General features: G+C 40.3%; 1 protein-coding gene across 3 annotated transcripts in view; it reads left to right on the forward strand.

Moving 5' to 3' along the window:
* Positions 1-2,716: 2,716 nt before the first annotated feature.
* Positions 2,717-27,009, forward strand: part of ppm1e (protein phosphatase, Mg2+/Mn2+ dependent, 1E) — a 59,396-nt gene continuing 35,103 nt past the window's right edge. The window contains exons 1-2 of one of the 3 annotated variants that reach the window (XM_085470876.1): positions 2,717-2,886; positions 2,999-3,186. In XM_085470876.1, the coding sequence (XP_085327002.1) occupies positions 3,008-3,186 (179 nt within the window). In that variant the 5' untranslated portion in view covers positions 2,717-2,886; positions 2,999-3,007. Of the gene's footprint in view, positions 2,887-2,950; positions 3,187-27,009 lie in introns of all 3 variants that reach the window. The other 2 variants (XM_085470877.1, XM_085470878.1) reach the window with 2 other exon arrangements.

Here is a 27,009-nt window from a genome sequence, read left to right on the forward strand (position 1 = left end):
TTCCTATTGGTGACTCAGCTGGATCAGGGAGAGTGACTGAGGTAGATATTGAGCTGTCAGTGTTTTTATATAACATTAAAGTCCCTGACGGTATGGCACCAAGCACCATTGAGAATTCCTGAACACTGATTGGAAAATTATATAGTGCAATAAAGTCGTTGTAAGTAAGTAGTTGTCCCTCTTTGTTAACCAGCTGAGCCACCAATAGGATCCCATTTTGGACCAGGAAAAGTGATTTATTTTTATATAAAATATCTCTGTTGTTCCAGATAAGGTATTTGTGAGGTGAGAAGTTGTGTTTATAAATGAGGGTCCACGCTAAGAGGACTTGCTTATGGAAGGATGAAAGCTTTACAGGGAGTTTCTCAACATTGTAATTACAATTTAAAATAAAATTAAAGCCACCAAAACAAGAGAAAATATGATATGGTATAAAGTTCCAGATAGAGGTAGGGTTTTTAAGAAAATGTTTAGCCCAATTAATTTTGAAAGTGTTATTTAAAGTAGAAAAGTCTAAGATGTTAAGCCCACCTGATTCGTACTTATTCGTCACAACAGTTTTTCAGTAGTTTAGGTTTTCTTTATCATCGTACGGATGCTCTTTGTAGGATCCTAAGACTTAAGAAGTTAAATAGAAAATAGACATCCCAGTCTTATTAAACATTCACCGCAAACTCTCCTAGTGCTGTTAGTGACCAAAGACTAAATTAAAAAAAAAAATTTTTAAATTTAATTTGAGTTATTTTGATAATAACAAGATGTGCTTTCAGTTGTTTTTGTTTCCTTTTTTCTAATTTCTTTTTCAAATTAATTACTATTTTCCATTAACTAAACAGTTTTCTTTGCGTGTGTTTTTTATTTTCATACGTGGTTTTAGTGTTATTTTTTTAGTTTTAGTTAATTAGAATAACCTTAATTGACATAAATATTAATTCAGATGTAAAAATAAAAAAATAAAAAAAATAAAAGTAAAGCAAAACCATACTGTCAAAATATAAACCGTAAGAATGATGTGAGACTGAAATTTTAATTTGTAAAAAAAAATAATACAAATTTAAAAAATTAAACTGCCCATTTTAAGTAGTTAACATAAACAATCATTAAAGTTTTGTTCTAAGTTTTTTCTTTAGTAAGTCTCATGTTTTAGCTCTGCTTTTATTTTGCATTTAACTGTTAATATCTTTAAGCGACAGCAGCTGTCACATAAATGCAATGAGGTTTTTTCTTGTACTGAAATTTTGATGTTTTTTGTTTACTTTGGAAAAATGTGTTTTTAGTGTTATCAATGAAAAAAAAAAGTGTTATCAATGATGAGTGGATTGACCTAAAATACACTTTCAGATGAAATAACATATTCATTAATGTTCTGTTTTTTATTCTACTCGAATTGATCAATTTTATATATATAGACAAATAGACAGCTGTGTAATTATCTGGATATACACTCATGGCCACTTTATTAAGCACACTCTGCAAGTATTGATTTGAACGCCCCTTTCGCCTTCAGAACTGCCTTAATTCTTAATGAATATGAATGAAGCTAATGTAGGCTGCAAAATGCAAAATATACTGTGTAGAGATGTGTGTGCTTGTGTTCTGTGTATGGATGGGTGTGCTGTGACATTGAGGTTATACCTGCAACTTGTGATCATGTACATCACTTCTGACCGTTATAACATTTCTCCTAAGCTCTGTAAGCTGCTATTCTCTCCATGGAAATGTACTCTGTAAGTAAATTAATCCAAAATTATCGCTAAGAGGGAAATCATCTGGGAATTCCGGACTTTAGCCAGATGTGTGTTCATGGGGAAAGGAAATAAAGTAAGTAGACAAGTATTAGTTATTTAAGACTTTGAAACAGTTTGTTCAAATCCAGATAAAAAAAACTAAGTCATAACTCCTGTTTGAGGTATCAGTGTTTAGTAAAATACATGCTCTTATCAGTCCTGCTATTTTCTTTATCAAGTGGATATATACAGTATATCGTTTCAGTCTCTAGGGCTAACACAGAAAGACAGACAACCAGTCACACTCACATTCACACCTATTAGAACCACCAGTTAACCTAACCTCACTAACTGCATATCTTTGGACTGTGGGAGAAAGGCGGAGTACCCGGAGAGAACCCACACACACAGAAACTCCACACAGACAGGCCACGGCCAGATGGTGGATCCAAACCCCAGGACATTCTTGCTGTGTGCGGAGTGCAGAGTGCTAATGACGACGCCATCGTGCTCTCCTCAAAATATATTAATAATTCTGTAAATTGAAACATAGTCATAGTACTGTTCCCAAAAATACTGCAAGAATACTACAACCTAAGAAAAAGTTATATTTAAAAAAAAGCACTAAAACTAACTCACAAAATGAAAACACATAAAAACTACTACATTTAAATAGTATAATAAAGTTCTCTGTATAAGCTGTAATAAAGTGTATAAGCTGTAATAAAGTGCTCTGTGTGTGTGTATATATATATATGTAGTGAATCCATTCTGACTGTGATATGTTAGTACTGTTGTACTCGAGTTAAATATCTGAATTCCTTCCTCCACTCGTGTTTACTTTAAACACCTATCACCTTCATCGTGATGGCATGTCTTCAGAAAGGTCTCGGGACGTCAGGAGGCAACGTTGCGTGCGCGCTCGCGACCCCGCTTTGGCGTCGTCTCTCTGACGTCACCGCCCTCTGATCATCCGAAATCCCTGATAACACGGCGCGCGCTCCCGCTCTGCTCTGAATGGGGGCTCAGTCCAGCTTGTGACAGCTCGTCCTGTAGTGTAACCGTAGAGGCCACGGTCCGCTCATCCAGTCGGGTCCGCTGCTTTCAGACGCGCCGGTAGTCCACGGCCCTGCTCCTCCGGTAGTACACATTTATTCAGGTAGTATGGTACTGCACTGTCAGTCCAACTAGTTCGGTTAGTGTACTGACTCTTCTCTTCTTAGCCCGGCAAGTTAGTGTACTGACGGGCGGAGCTGTCTCTGTCTGTCCAGGAATGAGAAATGATGGCCGCAGCAGAGGAGAAAACCTTCCGACGGTTCTTGGAGCTCTTTATTCGGGAGATGAGGATGCCTCTGCAGGAGGGCGACCCGCTGCCGATGCGCCCCTTGTCGGACCTGGTGTCTGAGGACGAAGTGGAGGGGGAATGCCTCGACCTGTGTCTCCAGCACCTCTACAAATAGTTAAGTGTCCACTTTTTGTTCGTGGCATGCTGTCATTTCCGTGTCTCTGTATAGTCAGATAATGTCAGTGGCCGTGCTTTTGAAATGTGGGTTTCTACTTTGTGGAGAGCTGCGCCAGGTGAGCGGAGCTGCGACCCCGACTGGGTCCAGAGCAGGATGAAGCGGGATGCCCGAAGCCTGCTGCCCTCCCGGGCGGCCAGCCGCCTGCTTCTGGGCATACCAGGGTGTGCCAGCATCAAGTTTAGACAAGTGCCGTTACAGATGCGGAATTAAAGCTAAAGCAGAAGTTAAAAGCCGCCTCGCCTCGGAATGTGTTCGTGTTGTTCTGCGTGTTTTATTTGCGCACTTGCGCCTGTTTTGTGCCAGAAATTTACGTCGGAGCTGTAGGTCCACAAAAGGTGAACCCCTGGTTTTGCGTAACAGCACGACGTCATTGTGGTGTAGGAGGAGGAGGAAGCCATCGCCATCACTGCTGAGCGCATCTTCACGGGCTAAAAATAACCCACCGGTTACGTTATTAGCCTGAATCGTTACGCTCTAAAATCCAAGTCGCAGACTGAATGAATGGCCGCAGACTGAGATTACCACATTTATATCAGTGACATTTAACAGATGTGTGCTGTTTACCTCAACCTCAATCCCATTGCGAAAGGAAAAGAAGCAAAGTACAGATATGTTTATGAGTGGACTCTTCTCTAACATGCACGCTTTTAACAGCTGCTCAGTTAAATTAGTAACAATCCAGCTTCTGAGGCACGAACAAACTTGGCATGAACGGTAAAGCTGAGACAGAAATGTACGGCTGCCCTGAGCTCTGCTGCCTGGCCTGGTTTTTGAATCCAAAATAGGTGCAGAAACTGTGCTGGGAAGAAGAGGGTGGAAGGACTCATCTAGGGCACCGAGTGGCAAGGGGACTGCATGGTTGCATGTTGAAAATGACTGCACCGACCGGTCTGCATGCATGCTCTTCCAGCTGTGGTGAAGATAAACTCACGCACAGCCCGGAGTGCTCACAGGGGCTTTCTGCAGAGCGTATTTAACCTGTTGCAGCAGCAGCCACATCCAGATCAGTGTCACCGCACATTCACGCTGTCTCTATCGCAATGTCCAGGTTTGTTTGGCTGGCGGATACAAGGTCACTGACCGTTCAGCACTTAACATCTAGCGCAGCTTGCCACCTCCTCCCTCTCCCTGTCTTCACATGCAGGTTAACCCCAAAGGACAAAGAGTGGGAACAGTATGAAAAAACCTGTAGATTTTTCTGTTTAACTCATGCTCTTTAGGAGCAGCTGCATCGGCTGGCGTGCCTGTGCCTGATGGTTTTAAATATTCAAAGAGCAGGAGCTAACAAGTTATTAGCAGGTACAATACATAACCACTGAGTGTAAAGGTTTCCAAACTGAGATGCACAATAGAGGAGGAATTAGCTACTACCCACTCTAAATTTATTGAGCTTTTTTTTTAATGTCTTCTGTATTTGAGAAACCTCCACAATAACCAAAGAAAGCATGAAAGATAGAAGTGCCTTTAACCTTAAATCAGTATTTATAATGACCAACAGGGGGCGACTCATGTGGTTCCAAAAAGAAGTCCAGATTATAGAAGTCTATGGGAAATTGACTGTGGGCTCCTATGATCCATGACCTCAGTAAATGCCGTCCTGATGACTTCCTAGGCCCAATCACTAGTTTAAGGTCATAGATTAAAACATGAAGTCAATTTTGTAAAATATAGTTATTATTAGAGTTAGAAAGGAGGATCATCCAGCATAAAAATCCAGCCAATGAGAATGCAGTGTCTTTGTTTTCCCTTCGGACTGATCCTTTCGTCACATTTTGTATCAAATATCAAGATGACGATAGTGAAAATACTAAGTTTGAGGCTTCATGATGCCACTTTTTTAACCGTTCATCTACATTCATCTTTTGCAATGTCACATCACACTTCCATCTTTTCGTGATACTTTGATACCCACAGTGAATGCTAATCTAGTGAAAGCTGTAATGTTTAAAGATTGTCGCTCACGATCCAATCACAAACAAGTGATTGGGACTGTATTGCAGATATATATATATATTTTTTTTAACCCACTGTTTCAACGCTTCACAGTAGGCGTGCCTGATCTTTCAGCAACTGATCAACCATAAGGTGGGCTTACAGAGTTTTGATTAGCCTTTAGTAAAACTGTGCAATTAATCAAATTTTAATCTAAGCAGCAGTTTTGCCTTACACTTATTAATAAAACAAAACAGCCAAGGTGATTATTGGACCACGTGATCACTCCCCACAACGATCAGCTTCTCCCTTAGTTTTGTGTAGAACTTCAAAAGCGGCCAGAATTTTTAAATTTAGCAACATATTTGAAAACTCAAAAAGTAGAATTTTTCTCAACATTACAGCACAAGTCTCAAGTCTCAAAATCTCTTGGTGTTGCCGGGTTCAGCTAAAGTCACAAAAGGGAACACAACCCAAGTTTACTCCAAGCTTGTTGCACACTTACCTTCGACAAGACGTTGAGGGAGCTTCACAACCTCAACGTCTGGGAAACCATTTAAATGCAATCGCTCACCAACCATGTTTTTTTTGTGGTCACACGGAGGTTGATGATCTATTTTTTCCTCTACTGTGATTGAGGCCTTAAGCAGTCACTGCACTTCACACTGTGCTTCGTGTACTTTATAAACCTGGATACGACAAAACATGTCGCCTGTACGATGATATCACCTACGGAGATGCACGTCTGCACTATCCTCCCTCCTGCATCGTGATAATACAGAGGTGGAATACACAGGGAGGAGACATCACACAATCTTTGTTAAAATTTCAGATTTGCACTGTAGATATGCACGTTTCCTATTGCTTGGCTGGTTAGTGGATCAACAGCAGCCATCTTTGATCGTATGAGCGACCAAAGACATTGCCAGGAAAATTTCAGCATGCTTATCTTTAGTCTTGGAAAGCCCGAAATCACACATCATATATTTTATCTAGCTGCCCATATGGACACTAAAACAGGTTTGGTTTTCTGTGATGATTCCTCCAGTTCATACTGCACATTAGGAGTCTACTCGCTAATGCGCTTCATACTTTAATCCAAAGATGTGTGACTTCGCTCTGACTCACAAGTCTGAGCTTTCAGCTGGGTGAACGTGAGCTTCCACCCTCACCACCTGGTGCCAAACCACTCCAAGGAAGCAGAAAGTTGAGGCCCGAAGCAAGAGTTTGAATCTGATGGGTTTCTATAGAAGTGACTGTTAGTTCATACATTCTTGGTTGTATTCAACCGATTTCAGAGCTGACAGAGCTGCATATGAAAGTACAAATGTCTGATGTGATGAAATTGGACATTAGTTGATCTTTAACCCGACAGCTTACTAGTAAAAAGTAGCACACCTAATCTTTCAGTGGACTAGTTACCAATTCAGGCACCTTGCTTAAGACAACCCTGGAAAATATCCCAATCTTTAATCAAAAGGTATTCCACATTGCCTCTTTATCTGTTTCTTAACTTTGTAATAATTCTTTGATGATATAAATGAATTAAAATACTATCAATAATAATGCAAAATAATTGCTGCACACCAAGATTATTACATAAGACTGTGTTTTTATAACTAAAGCTAAACCAAAAAGTAAAAGTAGGTGTGAAAAAACATTTTAGCCAACTGCCACACAGCATGTTTGTTCATCTGTAATATATAAATGGTAATATAACAGTGAACTAGGCCATTTGGAGAATGATATTAGTCTTAGATGCTGTTATTGCTTGAACTTCGTTTTACTACAGCCCTCGGAAACTTCATGCCCTCTGAAACAGGTGTGAAGGTGAAACAAGGCAGAAGCATGGCTGCAAGATGTGGGTGTTTTATATGTACTGTAGTAATATTTTTGCGCAGCTCTGTGTGATTCATCGTGTGAGAGTTACTGCTGATCGGATTCGAGTGAAAAGCTAAAGTTGTGGCAGTCATTTTAAAAATAAGAGTCCGTCCAATCTGGATGTGTGAAGCATCCTTTAGCCAAGCCTACCAAAATAACTGCAGCTCAATGCACAGGCTTACTTTGTAAAATATCCCACTGTCTCTGTTTTCTGGCAGAGGCACTTTGTTGTACATTTGGCTTGTTAGAGGCAATGAATCACTCATTGGCCACTCTCCATGTAACACTATATTTTCAAGGGAGACAGATTTGAGGAGCTACTGTATGAAGGTCAAACAGGGCCATTTATTTCTCCCATCTTATATACCCAAGGCAAAATGTTGGAGGCGTTAAATTATTAATTAATATATACTGCTTAAGGAAAAGCCAGTTGGTTCCCAAAAACCCAGAGGACTCGTCTTCTGGGAAACATGAATATCCCAGATCGGCTCTCCAAGATAAACAAAAGCATCAGTCATTTCAGCCAGCGGAGCAAAACTATATGTTTAGAAGCCATGACGCTGGTCAGTTGGGAGCAGAAGTGGGAGTAATTTACTGCAGAGCCATAAAATTTACTAACAGTTGGACGTGTGAAGCAGCCCGGGTTGATGGATGGGTCAATAAAACATTTAACTGTAGAGACGACCTTTCATTTACTATTTCAAATTCACATGCTACTCGGGTTTGCTTCAATAAAATCCACAATTTCCCCCCCAAACCTCAATGAACTTATTATTATAACTAGTTAGACTTAGCAGAGAAGATGTTTAAACCCCAATGTTTCACTACATTTTTAAATTACTGTGCACTGAATGGGTTGAATCAGTGAATGATTGGATGAATCTGATTTTCGGCTCAGTTTTATGTGATTTAGGTATGTTTTATGTCGCTCTTATTGCTCACATTGTGCTGTGTTGGGCTGCTGCAGCTGTTTTCAGAGAAAAGCTCTTAAACTCGTTCTGTCCAGACCATTTGGCAATATTTACAAGTAAAATAATCAGTCAGGGAGAAAGTTGGAAACAATAATATCCGTCTCACTGTTTTTCTCACATGCAGTGACGAGTGGGTGCTCACTCTCAGAAGTTGTGCCTCAAGGAGAGTTCTTGCAAGAGAGCACGGCCTCTGAACAAACCAACAAAAACAAGCTGTATATCAGAGATGGTAAAAAACTAGAAAAATACACATAGATACACATCAAACCATACTATTGCTGGGACGACAACAAGCCAAATATGATAAATATTGAAAATGAAATGAGCAGCATGCACGCTGCAGGGCTCCAGTTTGACTGTTTTATCGCACTAGCAAAATGATAAAAAGCGCTTGTGCTTGAAGACGGTAGCAGTAGTTGACAGAGACAGTATAAAAGATGGGACATAGCTACTGTGACCTCACTCCAATCGGTTTCTGAAGTCCCGTTTTGAAGCCTAGAGATGAGCGTTTTCTGCCAGAAACATTTTGGCTGCACAAAACAGATTTGGTGAAACGTCACAGTTTTCATGATGTAGTTTTCTATTAAAACTAGAGCCCTGCAGTGTATGAGCCTGAGCAGAGCATTTTCTCCAGTGTCATCTCCATTGTATCTTAATTTTTGACCATATTGGGACAATAATTGACAGAAAAAACATCATCTTGTGTTGAATAATACTTAAAACTAATGACTGAGACTATAAGCTCATAGATCAACGGAGCTAAAGGGTCGGTTTCCCATAGATTTCCATACAACCGTTTACAGCCAGAGAAGTTTCCGCCTGAAGGGAAAGAGTTCAGGTTAAAGCCTCACTTTTCAGTCCCAGAAGTAGGTCCTTCCATTTTATATCGGGAATTAACACAAAAACGGTCTAAACTTTCATCAGATCAAAATGAACAGAACGCGTTATGAGATGGTTGAAACCAAAATTATAGCAAAAAAGAGAGTGAATCACATTTGCAAAGGGATCAGAAAAACTTACAGCTCAAACTAAAAAGTGGATGATGTGTCAGTGTTGTTTCCTCAACTTGTTTAAAATCTGTTATTTTACTTGAATCCAACCAGGAAAGTTCATCACTTTAGCAGCCGATCTTGCAGATTTAAGTGCCGTCTGGTTTAAAGTGTTTTAACATGTAAAATGAGCTCCCTCAGTATTAGGCTGGAGGCAGTCCTGCAGGTACAGGAGAAACAGGCAACACATAGATCACGTATCACCTCCAATTCAGACCCGATACACGATCTAATGTATCACTTAAGCGCCCATTAACCTTGGCTGCAAGCTCTTAAAGCTGGGCTCTTTGTGCATTAAGGCTGCGAGTGGAAATGCAGAAGTATTAGCTGCGTGTATTATTTGTTTTTGTTTTTTTACATAATTTACAGCACTTATCATTGTAGCAACCCAGGTATCCTCTTGCTTAGAGTAACAATGGTCAGTCTGAGTACAGCAGGCAGGAACAGCAGCAGATTAATCATGTTTCAATCAAGCGTCTTTGTATGTGAAGTTTGATAACAGTGCTTCAGACAACAACATGGCCAATCAGTATGCCTGGTCCACTCTCACTGTATTATTTAGCTCCTTAGTTTTACTTGTTTGAGTTGGCATGTCCTTAATTTCTGGTTGTCTGAGGACAGTGTGTTCAGATCAGTGGGAAGGACATTTTATAGCAGAATGTGGAGCCGAGTTTTATAGTTTACTTTGCAAAATAAATAAATAAACATTAACTATAACATAAAATCCCTTTTCAGTTTAACACAGGGTCTTGGTCTTTTGCTTTTATAGGGATGCAGTAAAAGAATTAAATGAGCGTAAAGGGACGCGGGGAAGGAAAGCTGAAAACAGCTTCCTGCTCTGGCTGTTTGGAATAATGGGTAGAACCGGAAAAACTATTTTTCTGACCCTGAGTTCCTCTTTTACATTTCCATGGGGTTATCCCCAGTGCTAACCAAATAAGCAGCCAAAAGTAGCTGTGTTAATATATGTAGCAGCTATCTTTCCTCTTAAATGAGATCAATGGGTTGTATTGTGCTGTGATATAATTTGGGCTCTCTTGAATCTTGTTTTTTTTTGTATGTCATGTATGTTTCTTTATGTATGTCATGGTATGTATGTGATAATCATCACCTTATGGTTTAAATTGGGTTTGTGTGAATGGACAACGTCCTCACGGGGTCGAGGTGATGGGCAATTTGCTCATTTCCCTGCTAACTCATCAGTTTAACATTATTATTATAACAGGACTGATAACAAGTTGAGTCTGCCTCGCTGTAGTTTCATGTAGCCATCTCCAGATACGATTAATGCTTGTAGATCTCGAGATCTAAAATGAAAAAAGTAAAGAGCAAGGGAGATGCTATAAGTTGATACCATTTAAGATGCTCGGCTGATATCCGTCCACTTATCACGGCAGGCTAAATCGTGCAAAGAACAGGTAACCATGCAAAGACGTCTCTCATCTCTCTAATTTATAGAGGTTTTCTAGTCTTAGTGACTCCTCAAAGCAATTTAGACTACATCTAGCTATACAGTCATACTGCACTTTATCTTCCTCACATTCACAGCCACATTAGAATCCCGAGATAACCTGGGAGGAAGCCACGCAGGCACATGGAGAACATGCAAACTCCTCAAACCGGGAACCTTCTTACTGTGAGGCAACAGTGTCAGCACACGTATGTGCTGCTGAGAGAGAGCAGTGTTGTCTTTTTTGTGTTCGGGGCAAACATGAAGGGTTGGAAGCACAACCTTAGGCAGAGTCCGGTTTGAATGATCATCTGGTCACAAGGGAAAAATACGTAGTCCCCAATTGGTTTGTGAGTGAATTATTTTGAGGTTGCCGTCAAACGCTAAAGATTGTGCTGCATCAAAGACCTCCATGCGATTTGTTTGACTGAATTCTCTTTACTTGAAAACCAGAAATAGAGGACATTTGCCTTCAAAGTAAAAGTTCCGCCATAACGTGTTAGAATAGGCTTGACTTATTTTGTAGGCGATTTCCATTCGAGTCGCACTTTTCAGAGTTTCAGTACTGCTTGGACAATAACTAGCAGGGGGTTGTAGACAAATCATTGCCCGTGGCAACCTGCTAGTGACCAAAATTATTGCAAGGAGGTCTTTCAAACAATTTTTCCACCAGCAGCTCGTGACCATTGGTGACCAGTCTCTAGGCCTGAGGTAGCATGCCTACCTGTGCTTCCTCTGCCAACCTGTTGGTGATGGTATTGGTCATCAGAAGACGATGACCCTTTGGAACAGGTCACCCGAAACTAGTTTAAGAAAAATTTATGAGCAAAGCACTGTAAAACAGTTAAAATTGTTTAGGCTTAATTTTATAGGACAATGGGGAGAGGAATCAAGAAAGGCCTTGGGGCGGATTTGAACTTCTTATGGTGCATGCGCGCCTCTTATTTTTCTCTGCAATGCAAAAGAAATCTCCTTTCCCAGATGGAAGCTGTTTATATACCTCACTGCCTGGATAATTTTAATGCACGGTAACAGGAGGCTCTGCTGTGGCTGTTAGAACTGACTGATCATGTAACTGAACTGTAATGTAATGAAGATATTTACAGAGAATACGTGCTGAGTGTGGAGTTTGGCTGATACCTGATCGGTCTGAGCATTGAGGCTGAGAGATGCTAAAAAGCTTTGCAGGGGTTATTGACAAAAAATTTTAGGATATGAATCTGTCAAGCCATCGACACAGTAATGAGGTTAAATCCTCAGATGGATTTGATATGAAATAAAACAGTGGGTATTTGCTGAATCTAGATTTGTACCTGCAGACACGTGGGCTTCGGACGCTAATGGACGAGAAGCTGTAGCAGTTGAAGCAGACTAATGGTATGAGTGTGTTTATATTTGTGGTGGCCAGCATCCTACATGGATGTCTCTACAGTAGCTCTGCTGTGAGTGTAATGATAGTCGGAGGCAGCAGCTCTGGTGATTCATCCCAACGTGTCATTAGTTTGTCTCTGGGTTGAACAGCTAATAATAGACTTGTGCAAAAAGAGAGAGATCCCCTCTGCGTGTGAATGTGTGCGTTAATAGGGGGTGGGTGAAGCACTTGGTGTGCTAGAACGTGATTGGAGGTGTGGACAGAGCTTGTGTGTGTGTATTAATCCATTTTCCTCCAGGCAGCTGGGAGTCACATCTGATTTTTGTAGATAATTGATACATTTGTTGAAATATCTACAGATATTAGCGGGAAACACACACACACAAACAGACTGGGTAATATTTGTAAAGTTGCTTTTTTAAACTACTCTTGTCCAGAAATGTGTCCAAACTATAATTTGGAACCTGTAATTTAGTATTCAGTATCTTTATATAAGTAGAGATACTAAACAAAAATAATCAGCTGCTGATGTTTACTTCATTTCTATCAGACAGCAGTAAAAAAAAAAACCCCTGATGTGCTGCACTATTATTAAACGCGAGGCTGTGGTTAACTAAGGAAAATCCTGCACACTATCTGCTTAAATAGAATTACACACAGATATAAGTATCAAGTATCATTTAGCTTGGAGCGGGTGGAGCTGCTGACAGAGCCTTAAGCTGGTGATAATTATTCAACTAAATATATTGAAATAAGCCAGCAGTGTTTCCTTACTCATATAATTTACTTGGGCGGGTCACCCAAGCATTTTAAACATACACCACGCAAGTAAATTTCAGCTCTGTAAAGCCTGAACCATGAAATAATTCCCTGAAAATTCAAATTTTTTGAAACAGGAATGGTTATTGATTTTTTTTCTAATTACAGCATTTTTGTGCATTTTATTGTTCGCAGTAGCACTGCATGTGTCTACATCAGGTTTTTAAAGGATAAAAAAAATCACACTGATGATGTAGAGGCATCAAAAACTCATGTATCATATATGATGAACTTAGTTTTACAGGGTTAGGATACATTTTTATCCTTTCATCTTCCAAAACTGGTAAATGGTAAATTGTACTGGTTCTTATATAGCACTTTTCTACTTCTACTACTTTCATAAACACACTTTTTTGTGGAGGGGTATTGCTCAAAATTTCTACTGTAAAAAACAAAAAGGTAGGAGCAGAGTCTACATCACTTGGTCACCACCTTTGTTACCAGTTGAAGATCAGGCTCTGGCTGCTGGGCTGGGGTCAGCAGATATTTGGCTGTGTCATCCCTTGAGGTTCTTGGCTCTGTGTTGACTGCCCAGTACGGAAAGGACAAGTTTTGATACTTTTCTTGGCCTGCTGTTAAGATAACTGAAGAACTTCATAATTACTTTAATGTATTTACTGAATGTAGTACAGTAAATCATTACAATACCAACTGAAAAATGTAATGTGACTATTGTAATGTGGTACTTTAAAACACACTGCACCCACCAATGTTTAAAACAGCGATGCAATTTGTTTTTGGTATAGCCCCTAGTTCTTATTTTGAAAGTTTAATCACTGAAAACTAGCTAACTCCAGTTAAATAGTTAATAGACTGTTATGTACAGCATATAAGGTGCTTTTCTAATATAACTAAACCCCACACTCACAAAGATTTCATATGCAGCTTTATTCTGGAGGATCTGGGAAGCAAACCACCTTAACCAGAGTCACACAGTTCTTCTCTTCTAGTGTTTCCCTAGATCAGGGGTGTCCAACTCTGGGCCTCAAGGGCCGGTATCCTGCAGGTTTTAGATGTGTATTTAATCCAACACAGCTGATTTAAAAGGCTACATTACCTCCTAAACATGTCTTGAAGTTCTCCAGAGGCCTGGTAATGAACTAATCATTTGATTCAGGTGTTTTCACCCAGGGTGATATCTAAAACCTGCAGGACACCGCCCCTGGAGGCCTGGAGTTGGACACCCCTGCCCTAGAGGTAGGTCAGCTTGCTGAGTCTGTCTCCATCATTTTGGACTCCATCTATTGGTGATTGCCTTTTTCTGCTCTGGGATCTGGAGGGCTACTCTGAGGACCTCAATGCAGGTAGCTAACTTCAGTCTGCAGAAGAAGTGGCTGGAGATACATCTGATTATTGCTCAGATGTCACGAAGTGTATATGATGGCTCAGTGTTCAGAGGCCAATGATGTGACTTGTATCTCCCTAGGAGAGCATACGGTCTGAACAGTTGACCAGTTGAAACTAGGATCCTAAATAAATGCTCATGTTTGCCAGGAGATTATCGACTGAAGACAGTTTCTCTGCACAACGCTCCGGGTGAGCTGTCTGCCCGCTGATCTCTTTCTTGTTACTACATGTAGCACAGTTAAGCAACCATACATTTCCAGTGAAGAGATTATTTTGTTTTTAGAGCAAATGAAATGATCTGTTTGCACCTGATTGTTTTCATGTGTATTTGCACACATTTGATCCTTTGAAGGAATTCCCTCAAATTGAGTCCTTGCTAGATTACAATACTTTAAATTATAAATTTGTTATCGTCCATGAACTGTTAAGTACTGTCCTTTGTCTAATAACTGTCTAAAACGAAAATAAATGTAAATCTGGCCTCATCGGGCACAATTTAGCTTTTCCGGAATAAAGAAAGTGGGCAGCAGTCATCACTGTCAGTTTGTGCTGAATGTTGATGAATTGATGATGACTTGAAGAGCAGGAAGAGGGGGAGTTAAATAACCCCTTCTCTCTCTCACACACACACACACGCAGCTGATAGATAGTAATTGAGGGGAAAGCCTTTCTATACCTCATTAAACAGAAACGTCTCCCACAGCTGTAAAGAACCAGGGGGCAGGATCCGGCTTCCTCCTGCACACAAGCACACACACTGTTATAGAAGAGTGGGCGGTGAGAGAGGAGCTGCCGTTGACGGCTTTATTAAAGGATAAACCACAACGTGTGACGAGCCGCTGTGCACATGTACTGTATGACTCCATGACGAGCGTCTGATAGCCACAAATCACCTGCCTCACATCACAGACAGTTCTCTTCTTTCCTAACCTTTATTTAGCACTAACCTTTACAGTTTAGGACTGCCTGCGCCTCAGTTATTATATAACGCCACAATATGTTTGGCGTAAATGCGTCAGAGTATAATGTCAAAGCCAAAGTTTGACTTCACATGGATTTCATTGCAATGATTCCTGTTTTAATTGACAACTGAACTTGTCTTCTTCTTAAAGTTTTGCAGTAAATGTAGCCTACTGGTGAAAAACCAGGGCTTTGTAGATGCCTTGCAGTGGTTCAGGCCCATTATACTGGGAATTTACAAAAAAATTTTGATGTTTTTTTTAAATCAATGTATTAATCAAGATGATATTTATCTAAATAACTGGCACTGAGAAGAAGCATTATTTTCTTCATTCTTGAGGACTTGCGGTCTAATTTTGTTTGTATCAGTAAATGCTTTAGTCAGATAGCTGTTTTTCATGTGCAATAAAACGAAAGCCGTTAAACATTCAACCATTTTCTGCTTTTTGTGCATTAGCAACAAGACAGTGAATTCCCCATAACGCTTAATTAAGACAAACAGATGTTTCTGGACTGCTATAACAACTGTAGGAGGAAGAATACCCTTATTTTGTGCATCTGCTGGCGCTGAAGTCCCAGAAATGCCGTTCCCTGAATGGCCAAAATGGTTGACAACAGTGTTGGGGTGAATTTTAAATTACTTTCCTTGTATTGTATTGAGGCTTTTTCATTATTCGGGGTGTGAGAGATGTACCGATTAAGCCACTATCTCCCCGAAGGTATCACCTCAGCTCATTCAATGACCTCAACTGGACCTCTCAATGTGGTTGTGGCCCCTTTAGGAGTCTTTGTAACACAATGATCTGACAAACAATAAGCGTTTGTCAGGATTTCTTTGTGTACTTTCTGTCCAAGTAGTCAGCTTTCTAGTTCAGGTGAGTGCAATTAAAGAATTAGCACAGTAGCAACTGGGGATAGTTGTAGTTCTTAATGCCTAGGTTAGGGAAGGTAATTCTCCAGGACAAGATGACTGTTTAGTGACGCAATTGTTTGCCTAGTTATGGTTAGTTGCCATAGTTGGCTGTGCGAATGCAAACTTCATAGGTTTCCTATACAAATCCTGTAAAGTTTAAAGTTGACAGCATTCAAAGTCCTTGGTGCCAAACGATACCATACTCAAGTTTTTGCTTTTTGTTTGCTAACTTCGCTCAAGGCACTCTTATTTGAATAGTTCAACTTTTGCTCCAACGCTGTGGCTGTCGGTGTGTCTTCTTTCTTTAATCAACCAAAATGCACAAGGGTCCAACATGGCGATGGGGCTGCGGACACTGACGCTCAAAGTATATAGTTTCCTGGTGGTAGGTCAGGAATCAAGGCTATAATAGGTAGCTACAATTAAACTAAAAAGTAAAACTTGATGTGAAAAATCATTTTGTGAACTTTGATAACCGAAATGAAAAAATATAGAGGAAGTTTTAGTATTTGTGAGTTTGGTATAAATCTTATTTCAACTTGTCTGATGAGGTTTTGATGGATGCATTTATTGAGACTTTGGATGTCTACAAGGCTGTGGGTCATAATACCTGCACTGATTTTCCTAAATCTTGCCTCTGACATATGCTGTCCATTTAATGGTAATAATTTAAAATGACTAAAACTAACACTGAATCTAAGAGAAACTAAACTTAAACCGGTTCTGGAAACAAACTAAAGTAAACTAAACATAAAAGCAAAAAGTCAAACAAAATGAAAATGAGAAAATACAAAACTATAATAACTCAGTGAGGAAATTAGTAACTCTTAACATCTTTACAAGAGAAAGAGAAGAAAAAGGTCACGTGGAAGATCGCAAATGTCCCAAACTTCTATAACCATCCAAGTTGCAGGAAGCCAGCGTCCTCTTCATCTCAGGTATAGGAAATCCATTTCCCCGTAAAATCTTGGTGTGAAAGTCATGGTCATCATTAAGATGGGAAGCATCATGTTTACTCCAGTTCTGTCCGTCTCCTTTTTTTTTTTTTTTTTTTACCAAAAATTTGTAATATTTTAACATATACCATTCATTTTTTAACAACACTTTCTTTTATTAGCCCAAGGTACAATACAATGGCACCTTTAACGTTTTCATACCCTGGGTCCTTCTTTAAAACATATATTGTCCCAAAATATTAGAATTTTCCTGTGTGGTTAAAATATGTGTGAACGGTTGGCGCCCATGTGGCGGCACTCCCTCCACTGTAAGGTGTAATAAAAACTAATCCTGTGTTTCCAACCAAATTCTCTTCACTTCCTTAAAGAGCTTTAAATGCTAATAATAGTATTTTAAAGCTAATTCTTTGCAGTACAGGGAGCCGGTGTGATATGTTCAGCTGAACGTGCAAAAATCCAAATAGTTTTAAACCACTGTGTTTAATAAAGCTTTATTTGGACCCTGGTTTATTTGGTGGAATAGCAGGAAGTTGTTTGAAAGGTTCCTCTTCCTGCTGCTGTTGGTTTGTTCCTTCAGTATCAGTGCTAACAAACCTCTGTCTGTTCTCAGCTTGTGAGCTACAGTTTGTAGCGGAAGTTAGTTTACACCTATGCTCCTGCCAGCTTAGTTGTCAATCACACCGGAACGGTTTCACACCCACACTGAGGCTAGCAGGCTAAAGGCCTTCTGATGTCTCTCCAAAGACCAGTTTCTTCCTTTCAGTAATCAAAACTAAAATAATTAAATGGTGGGTATTAATTTATCAGAAATATATTAACAGATAATTGACAACAGATGATGAACTTTACTCATACTTAAAGAGAGTGACAGCTGCCACCCTGTTATAGCCTGCTGTGATCAACCTCTTTGACTTTAACTGACTGACATTTGCCTGCTTCGGGCTGGGCAAACCTCTGCTTTTATAAGTCATGTCCGCAGGTCAAGGACAAGCTTAGCTTTGTTTAGAACAAGCATACCTCTCAAGGGCTTTTTTTTAATGAGGACTTACCTCAGGCTGTGTCGATGAAGTACAAGCCCAATTTGAAAAAGGCTGGGACAATGTAAAATAAAACAGAATGATTAATCTCTAAAAAGTTGTGACAGGGACATGTGTACCTCTGTGTAGCATCCCCGTTCTTTTAACAGCAGCCTGGAAACTGAAGAGACCAGCTGATGGACTTTTTTGTCTAATATAGGATTTTAGCTGTTCAGCAGCTTCTTTGTTGTATTTTTTATTTCATGATGCACCAAACATTTTCAGTTTGTGAAAGGTTTGAATCACAGACAGGCCAATTCAGCACCCGGACTCTTCTACTATGAAGCCCTGCTGGGGTAATAGAGCCTCAAAAGCCTGAAAAAGACATCATCTGGATGGGAGTGAGTATATACCTTTCAGCACTCATGGACCCTTTCTAGCTGCATAAACAGTCAGTTCCATAGGCACTAATGTACCCCCATACCATCAGCAATGCATGCTTTTGAATTGAGTTCTGATAACAAACCAGATGATCTCTCTCCTCTTTACTCCGGAGGACATCCATGTTTTCCAAAATTCATTTCAAATTTCCAGTCGTCTGAGCACGGCACAGTTTTCCACTTTGCCTCAGTTCGTTTTAAATGATGAGCGTATCTGTAGCATGTTTACATATGGCTCCTTTTTTTGCATGATGCGTTTGTGGATGGCACGGTCTGAAAGCGTTCCTGAGCCCTTGCAGTGATTTCCATGACAGAATCATGGCTGACCAAAGATCGTTAGTGCGAAATACAGATTTTTGCCTTCCTCCCTTGCTAACAGAGATTTCTCCAGATTCTCTGAATCTTTTGATGGTATTATGATGAGTTATTCTAGGTCTACAGAATTCTGCACTCAGGAACATTACTGTGAAATGATTTCACATTTGTAGAAGTTTTTTTTAATTTTTTTTATTGGTGATCCTCTCCAAATCTTTACTCCTGAGAAACGCTGCCTCTCTAAGATGCTTTTTATACCCAGTCATGTCACACTGACTTGTTGCCAATTAATTAGTTCCAAAATGTTTCTCCAGCTGTTTATTTTTAGTATCAATTACTTGTGTCTGTGAAGGTTCTCAGTCATCCAGGTCATCGTAGTCAAAGGAGCTTGCAAAACTGGGCGTGGGTCCCAATCAGCCAGAGTTTCGGGTGTGTTCGGGTTGATTGGGACCCACGCCCAGTTTCCCACCTTGGCTCAGGCAATTAGAGGATCATCAGGGGGTCCTTTTGTCCCTCTGTGGGGGGTCACTCCCACTAGGTTTACATCTGGGACTCTCCACCATTTGACCTTAGAACTGAAGAAGCTTCTCGGATGAGAGGTGAAACGTCTTCAAGCAACTTAAAGAAGTCCAGACGCTTTTCTTTGCAAGCTCCTTTGATCAATTACTTATCCAGCCTTTTTTTTTTTTTTTTTTTTTTTTTTTTTTTTTGTCCCTGTCCCAACTTTTTTAGTCATGTCGTGCAGTCATCAAATTCAAAGGGAGCTAATGTGAATTAAATATGTTATATGAGATTTACAGATACAGATCTGTTTTTATTTACATTTGAAAAAACAACCCAACTTCTTACCCCTCAGCAGTAAAAAGTTGATGGGTAGTCGTAACCCTGTCCCGGGGTTTATCTACTGCGAGGCTGAGGGGTAGCACCGGCAGCTTCTGGTATTTTTTTGGACCTGGGGTTGTAGGATGCTGCAAATGAGAGAGAAAATACTGCCAGTGCAGGCGTGTGTGTGTAGCAGCATTGATGTCCAGCTGCCCACACACAGTCTTCCCACCCCTACACGCCAGGAGATGTGTTCACACATAGCTGGTGCATCGCAAAAATGAGTGACCTTTAATGTGTAGTAACACCGAGCAATCTGCACGGAGCGATAACGGTTAAATTAAGGAGCAGTAAAAGCATTTTTAACAGTAAATCGGCTTTAAAACTGATAACAAATGAAAACATTCTGTACAAAGCTGATGCTGATTAAATATCAGGATCTTATCCTGGGATACAAAATTTATTTCCTAGTGGGAGATGAAATGGTGTAATATTATGTGCTATCAAATGATTTTAATCCTATCTGGAGCAGTTGGACATGTTTTTTTTGTTTTGTTTTTTTAGGCCCAAACATCTACTGTGTGTGTGTGTGTGTGTGTGTGTGTGTGTGTGTGTGTGTGTGTGTGTGTGTGTGTGTGTGTGTGTGTGTGTGTCCTCTGCTTTTTCTTAAGGTCAAGTCTTTGTGCTCGTAATGCGAACACACACAGTTTTTCATGTGAACACTTCTGTGGAGTTTAATGAAAGAAGACACACTCTGTGGTTTTATGAGCACGCAGGGGATTGTCTTGTCTCATATGAACAATCTCTCTCCACTTGGCGCAGCCTACCTCACATTAATTGTCTCTGATGTCTCTCCTGAGCACAGTTTGAAATGTTTTATTATTTATCATTTTGTTGTGACGATAAATAAATGTCTTAACAAGAGAGACCCAATGTGAATGTAATCCAAACATAATTAAGTTGAATCTAAGCGGCAACATGATGTGATTTTAGTTAACAAGGAGCAGTTTTAATAAAAGGAAAAGTAATCCACTAAGAACATATTGTGAAGTAATGAAATCTAATTCCAAAACCAGTCGGTGCTCTTTAAAGAATAGTTTATATTAGGAATGTAACACTTCCTGCAGAGAAGAAGGACAAAAGCTTACTTCATCTTAATTTTTTAGTATGAATACAGACTGTGAACATGGGCCCTTATGATCGTCTTGACTTATTGATTTCTAAGCAGGAGCTGTCAGACAAGATCCCACCGAGGTAACTGACTTGTGGTGTCTAAGCGCTCATAGCAACTCAGTGGGTTGATTTCTGTTTTGGCTGTGAAGCAGAATTCACCAAACTTTGCATTGTTTACTCAATAGCAGAGAAAGTGACCCAGGTTTAGACCTGAGACGGGTTCATTTTACCCGCCTGATGATGTGTTGTTGCAACAGTAATCCTGCTAAGCATGAGAGGAACTGCAGGTTTAGACATTTGGTGTATGCACTTGGCTGAGAAGCCAATGGTGCTAAGCTACCATCTGCCTCCAAGGCAGAATCCTGTTGTATGTATCCACAGTGACATTAACCATTTCTAAGCTTCACTGTTGGCGCTTTGGCTGCTACTATTTCATTTTTGTTTGTTTCTTTCACACCCGGAAGCTATGTCCATCTTTTATGGCACAGACACACGTGTTGGCAAATTGGGCCTATATAATGGACTGATAAAACACTCGAACTTCATCCACCAAAATGAAAGTGCAACTTTTTTGGATGGTGTGTACTGCACAGAAAGAAATAACATTAGTCTTACAATCCATTGAAAAATCTCCAACAGTGCAAACACACCAAAGAGATTTAGTTAAATTAGTCAGAGTAGTGGATGAGGCCTAGCAGCAGTGTTGGTCAAGTTACTTGAAAAAAGTAATCAGTAACTAATTACTGATTACTTCCCCCAAAAGTAATCCGGTTACTTTACTGATTACTTATTTTCAAAAGTAATTAATTACTTAGTTACTTTTTTAAAAACACGATTTACAGCCTGAATAGGTGATAAAACGATAGATCTTTCAGCCCAATTCTACTTTTTCTGCATAATCTATCATACAAAATGTAATCAAATGGAAAAGTCTCTTTTTTAAAACTTGTTTTATTAGTTTTAATCTTTTAACTTTATGCATCACGCAAAAATTAAATTATATGCAACATTCTCTGACTTGAAGAATTTTTTTTAAACATTTAAACCTATTTTCTACACACGTTACTGCTCATCTCTGCCTAGCAGTCACCAATGTCGGGACACCTGCTGCCACCATCCGAACGTACTTATCCAGGTGGAGGAGTTAAAGCAAGAAAATTCAACCCCACTGGGGAAACTATACATATAGTTTCATTAAGCCTGTCGGGTTAGTGCCATCGTACTGTGCTTCTTGAAGGTTTGAGTCCCAGTAAACACAACATTGCACCATAAGAACATGTTACCCACAGTCAAGCATGGTGGTGGTAGTATGATGGTCTGGGACTGCTTAGCTTCCTCACGACCTGGATGACTTGCCATGACTGATGGATCCTCTCTACCAGAAAATGCTGAAGGCCATCAGTTTATGCCCTGAAGTTCAAGCTCACTTGGGTTATCTGATCTGAAACACAAGTCGTCATAAGAGCTTAAAAAGAAGGCGACTGGACTTCTATGTCCATCCCAAAGGTGAACGACCATCATTGAACAGAGGTGGTGGCTGACACCAACTCAGCCACTTACAATGCCGTCTCGAGATGCCTTCTCAGAGACCTTAAGCTTCCATCAGGTGACCTCAAAAGGTCACATGATAGGGTAGGGCACAACCAGTAACGTTTTCACCCTTAATAAATGAAATCATAATTTTAAAATGATATTTTGTCTAATATTAAAGCTGAAACGTGTGACAAATATGCATGTGGCGTGGGTGTGGTCTCTGGCCAGCTGCAGAGGAGGGGTGACGCAGTGAGCTCCCGGGGCGGCGCAGGGGCGGGGTGAACAGGTGTGCTGGGGATCTGTCAGTGACTGTCACTGTCAACATATAAAGAGAGACAATCACTGACAGATCCCCAGCACACCTGTTCACCCCGCCCCTGCGCCGCCCCGGGAGCTCACTGCGTCACCCCTCCTCTGCAGCTGGCCAGAGACCACCCACGCCACAATGCAAAAATAAGAGATCAGTAATACTTTAACAGCACTGTAACTTTTCTCCACCTTGCTGATATTCTACCTGACACACAACATGTACAATAGTGAAAGTGGACCAGCAGTTTTATGCTGGTGACACAGAGAACCTGTGAAGTGCCAATCACTCCTACAGTGCGCAGAGGGGGCTGGGAATCAGTCGAGAGGTTGACAGTAGAAACATGACAGAAATCGAGTGGAGACATGCAACAAAGATTCCTCACATTGTAGGAGGACCTTGGTTTTCATAGTGGAGCAACCCAAGGCGTTCTGTTAATAAAAGAAGCCCATTCACCTTCAGAGAGCAGAATGAAGCTGTATTCATTGCACAGGCTGTCGAGCACAGCTGACAATACGTTCTTCTTTCTGCTTTAATTAGAACATCATAAAGGTCAGAGAGCCCGAGAAGATGTGTCAACAGCAACGGTACTGCAAAGTCACAGAGGGAATGTATTGTGTGTATTACCATAGCAATGATCCAGAAAACAAGGCTGCGGTCCAGAGCTCAAAGTGGATTTTACTGACAGTGAGCAAATGTTAGTTGGTTTTGTCACTTTGCAGCAGACAAATCAGAACATCCACCAAAGTCCCACTTGCACTGTCTCAGAATGAAGTGACCTCCTTTTGAGCTGAACTAGTTTCAAAGACAGCGGATATCTTCCTCACCGCACACACACTATAAAACAACATCAGGCGCGTTCGCCGCTTGTGTGAAAGCCGCCGCTCACCATCAAAAGTCGTTATCATGAGCTTTAAAGGAAAACTCAAGATCTGCCCGAGCACAGAAAGTGCATTTGCCTGGAATGTTTGAAGTCCTACTTTTTCATGCTACCATCTGTCTGTCTGCTGGCTTCTCTCTGTTTAATCAGAGCAATATGATGCCGGGAGAGTTGATCCCCCTGGAGATGTATATCCATCGAGGCTTCTGGGAAGTAACTGTATGGCTTTCTAGAGCAGCTCTAAAAACTAAAGATGTGTTTTTTAGGCTGTGAGAGCCTCCCTCTGTCCTTAAAGGGGTTTTTCTGTTAGTCTGAGGCATCCTGCCTTAGAAAAACACCAGCCTGGTAATGTATACCAATGAAAGACAGTGCTGGAAGCTTTTAGAGAGTTATCGGTGCTCTTCTTCGACACGTTTAAGGGCTGTTTCGCATGCATCCCCATCCTCATTCTCTCATTCCTCCCACTCTTTTTCCTCCAAGCGCTGCTCTGGTCTATCCCAGCCTTTGAAATTAGTTTCAGAAATAATCCTTTAATCAGAGAGTCTCGCTGGGATTACCACAGAGGGCAGCCTCAGTTACTGCCCTCAACCACTACTGGCAATTGTTGAACCTGCAGTATTTGATTTAGGCAGCATCACACATCCAGCACCACCATGAGGCAGCAGGGATGCCTCATGGTGGCAACTTTTTCACACCCGTTTCCGACTCTTGCACGTACACATGCGATAACATTTCTCCTTCCTCTCTTTTAAGCTGTTAGTAACACATTTGTGTGGACTCATCTGAGTTCCAGATGTCAGCTGGGAAACTAATGGCAGCATTTTCCAGGCATCATCTGTCTGTTTCTTGGCGTGTCACACAAGTGTAGTCAGAGCATGTATGTGAATTTGAAACATTCGTTCCACTCAAATCGCTGCGTTCAGATGAGCTGTGCTATTAGAATAAAAGAGCAAGAAACAATTTTTATTCTAACATAAATAAAAACACTAAATAAATAAGGTTTTGCATAGGGGTCGGCAATGTTCAGTGACTGCTTAAAGTTTATTGTGGTTACTGTGTAGCCTGGTGGCCCATGGGAAGAAGCTCTGTTTGAGTCTGCTGGTCATGCCTTTTATTCTTATATAGGTTTAATGCAACGTGTATTTGCATAAACCATTTGATTTCTGACTATCTCAGTATCTGGAAATCATGCACATCCCTTCTATAGAGAAACTACAAAGTCTGAGTAATTGTTTTGAGGTTAAACCCCTCTTTATTTTCTAATATTAAGAGTAACCGGTGATGCTAATGATAATGGTAAGCCTGTCTGGGCTCACATCAAACATAGTAGTCATTCCTGTCTGTGAGAAGTAAATGGAGTTCCTCTTTATGAATGCATAGTTAGTTATGGATTTATGTGACATGACCCGGGAGGACTGGGGAGGGAAACCAGCACAGGCCACACAGTCATGAGCGTGAGTGTCCGGTTGACCGAAGCTGTGGGAGGAAAGCAGAGCACGCAGAGGCAAAACATGCAAATATGGAAAGGACATGCAAACTGCACGCAGACAGGAACCGGAGTCTGGCTGTCATGTGCTACAAAGCCAGTCTTCTTCACAAACACACAAAGTGTTTCATTTAAGAAGTTCTTCTGCTTTAAGGGACACATTCAGCACATCTGTGGTTTTGTGTATCATCTCAGAGATTTGTGTACATCACCAAACTTCTCTTCCTCTTTTTTTAAGATGCTCTCTCATTTTTATTTCAGCTAAAAAAACACTACCCTCTCTGTCCTTCTGCCCTTCCCCTCGTCTGCCGAGCTGTAACGTTTAGCCTTCTAGGGCTAATAGGAAGTGGAGTTAGTTAATGGCAGCTCTAAATATAAAATTTGAATAAACAGCATTGGATTGTTTTCATCATCCTTATCTGAACACATCAGTGAGACATTTGGAGCAAACCTGTTCATTTTGCTTTCGTTTCTCGTGCACAGGATCCAGTCATTTTAGAGGACAAGGACTTACTGGGGCCTTCATTTCTATTTAGTATTTGCCTTCCTCTGTGTATGTAGTTTAACTGCCTGTACTGGGAATAGCTTCGCAGTCATTCTGTGACCCAATTATTGAGCTTCTTTTTACTCCTGTGAACACAGTCTCACTAAAGCAAACACTTCTAATGATCCTAATGATCACTTACCTGAAAAAGTAAGTGAACTGCTGCATTTCCCCTGCCTTAAACTGGGCCTTCAAGGTGTTGTTGAAGCAGATATAGTTATTATTAAGGTAATGTGTCCAATTTAAGTTCACTTAAAATGATTTTTTGCCACCTCATGGATTTTTTTTAAAATTAACTACCTCTTAAAAACTCCTTTAACCACAACAACCTCCATCATGCATTTCCTCTAGCTTCTTACGAGACAAGGAGATGAGTTTTGAACCATTCTTCCTGAACTTTCATCTTTTAAAGCCTTACACTTATCATTTTACTTTTTCATTGTGTAGTTCCATCAGTAGCCCTCTTTCAGACAAACATAATGTACCTAGATAATGCTACTTATTGCTTTTCGTTGGGCTTGTGTGAGTTAGCGGAAAGAGGCCCTGTTGGGTGACCTTTCTACCTGATAGGTGGATTTTTGTATTTAGATCGTGGTCACGCTGCATTTACATGTGGCGAGATCTAATCGCAGCAGCGTCCTGACCTCCTCCAAATGTGGCCTGTGGAGGGTTTTTTTTCTTTTTAATGGAAGCAAACAAAGCTAATCTTGATATTTGTCACATTGTGATATCTTTGATCGCACACGAGTCAGCAACATTTCTAACATCCTGCATTGTTTTTCCTCGTGTTCTCCAGATATGAAACAAAACATCAGAGACTTGGTGAAGAGTTCACAGCATACATTTAAAATTTCATATGTCCAGATAAATGATCTTGCCGTGTCAGGCTTTTAAGCAAACATCTCTAACCACACCTTCAAAAAATGTAAAAGAAAATAAGTTTTTTTTGTTTCAAAATTAAACTAATATATTCAGTATCCTTAAGCTTTTTGGCTTCTGAAAATATCAAAAAAACAATTAGATTATTTGATTATTACCATGTTCTTCACAAAATTGTTTTCTGATATTTTTAAGCATCAAGTTAATCAACTGGAGCTTCTTACTGTGTGAAAAGCACTTTCCCTTTTTGTGTGAGAGATGCAACATAAGTTTCTTCTTTGAAAAGAACTCAGTGAGACATTTCTGTTCTAATGTGTTTGGTATTTCAAAAAGAAACACTTTTTACTGACATTTACAAGAGGACAACTAAAAGTTGGAGCCGTGTTGGTTTGAATGCTTAAAAATAGAAATCTTTTATGTGAAGCTGCAGAAATTTCTGAAGATATTTTCATTGCTTTTCTTAAAAGAAGATGAGCTTCAGGTTAACGGAGGAGCATTTACTTACAGTCCAGTTTTACAGCGTGGCAGGTTCACGGTTTGTGACTCATACTGGGCTGTAAAGAATGGAGAGTCTTTCCAGCAGTGGCTCACATTGATGTCTCTAAAACAGGCGCCTTAATTAATTTCAGCTCTGGAGAGGCCCCATTTTTGGAAGTGCAATGACCTTCAAAAGTGTGCAGTGTCCTCCTTTTTCCTTTTGCAGCATTATGGATG

The sequence above is a fragment of the Copadichromis virginalis genome, linkage group LG10, assembly GCF_057382275.1.
Source record: "Copadichromis virginalis isolate Kocher_CV1m ecotype Utaka linkage group LG10, C_Virginalis_male_GT1.1, whole genome shotgun sequence".
Classification (NCBI taxonomy): Eukaryota; Metazoa; Chordata; class Actinopteri; order Cichliformes; family Cichlidae; genus Copadichromis; species Copadichromis virginalis.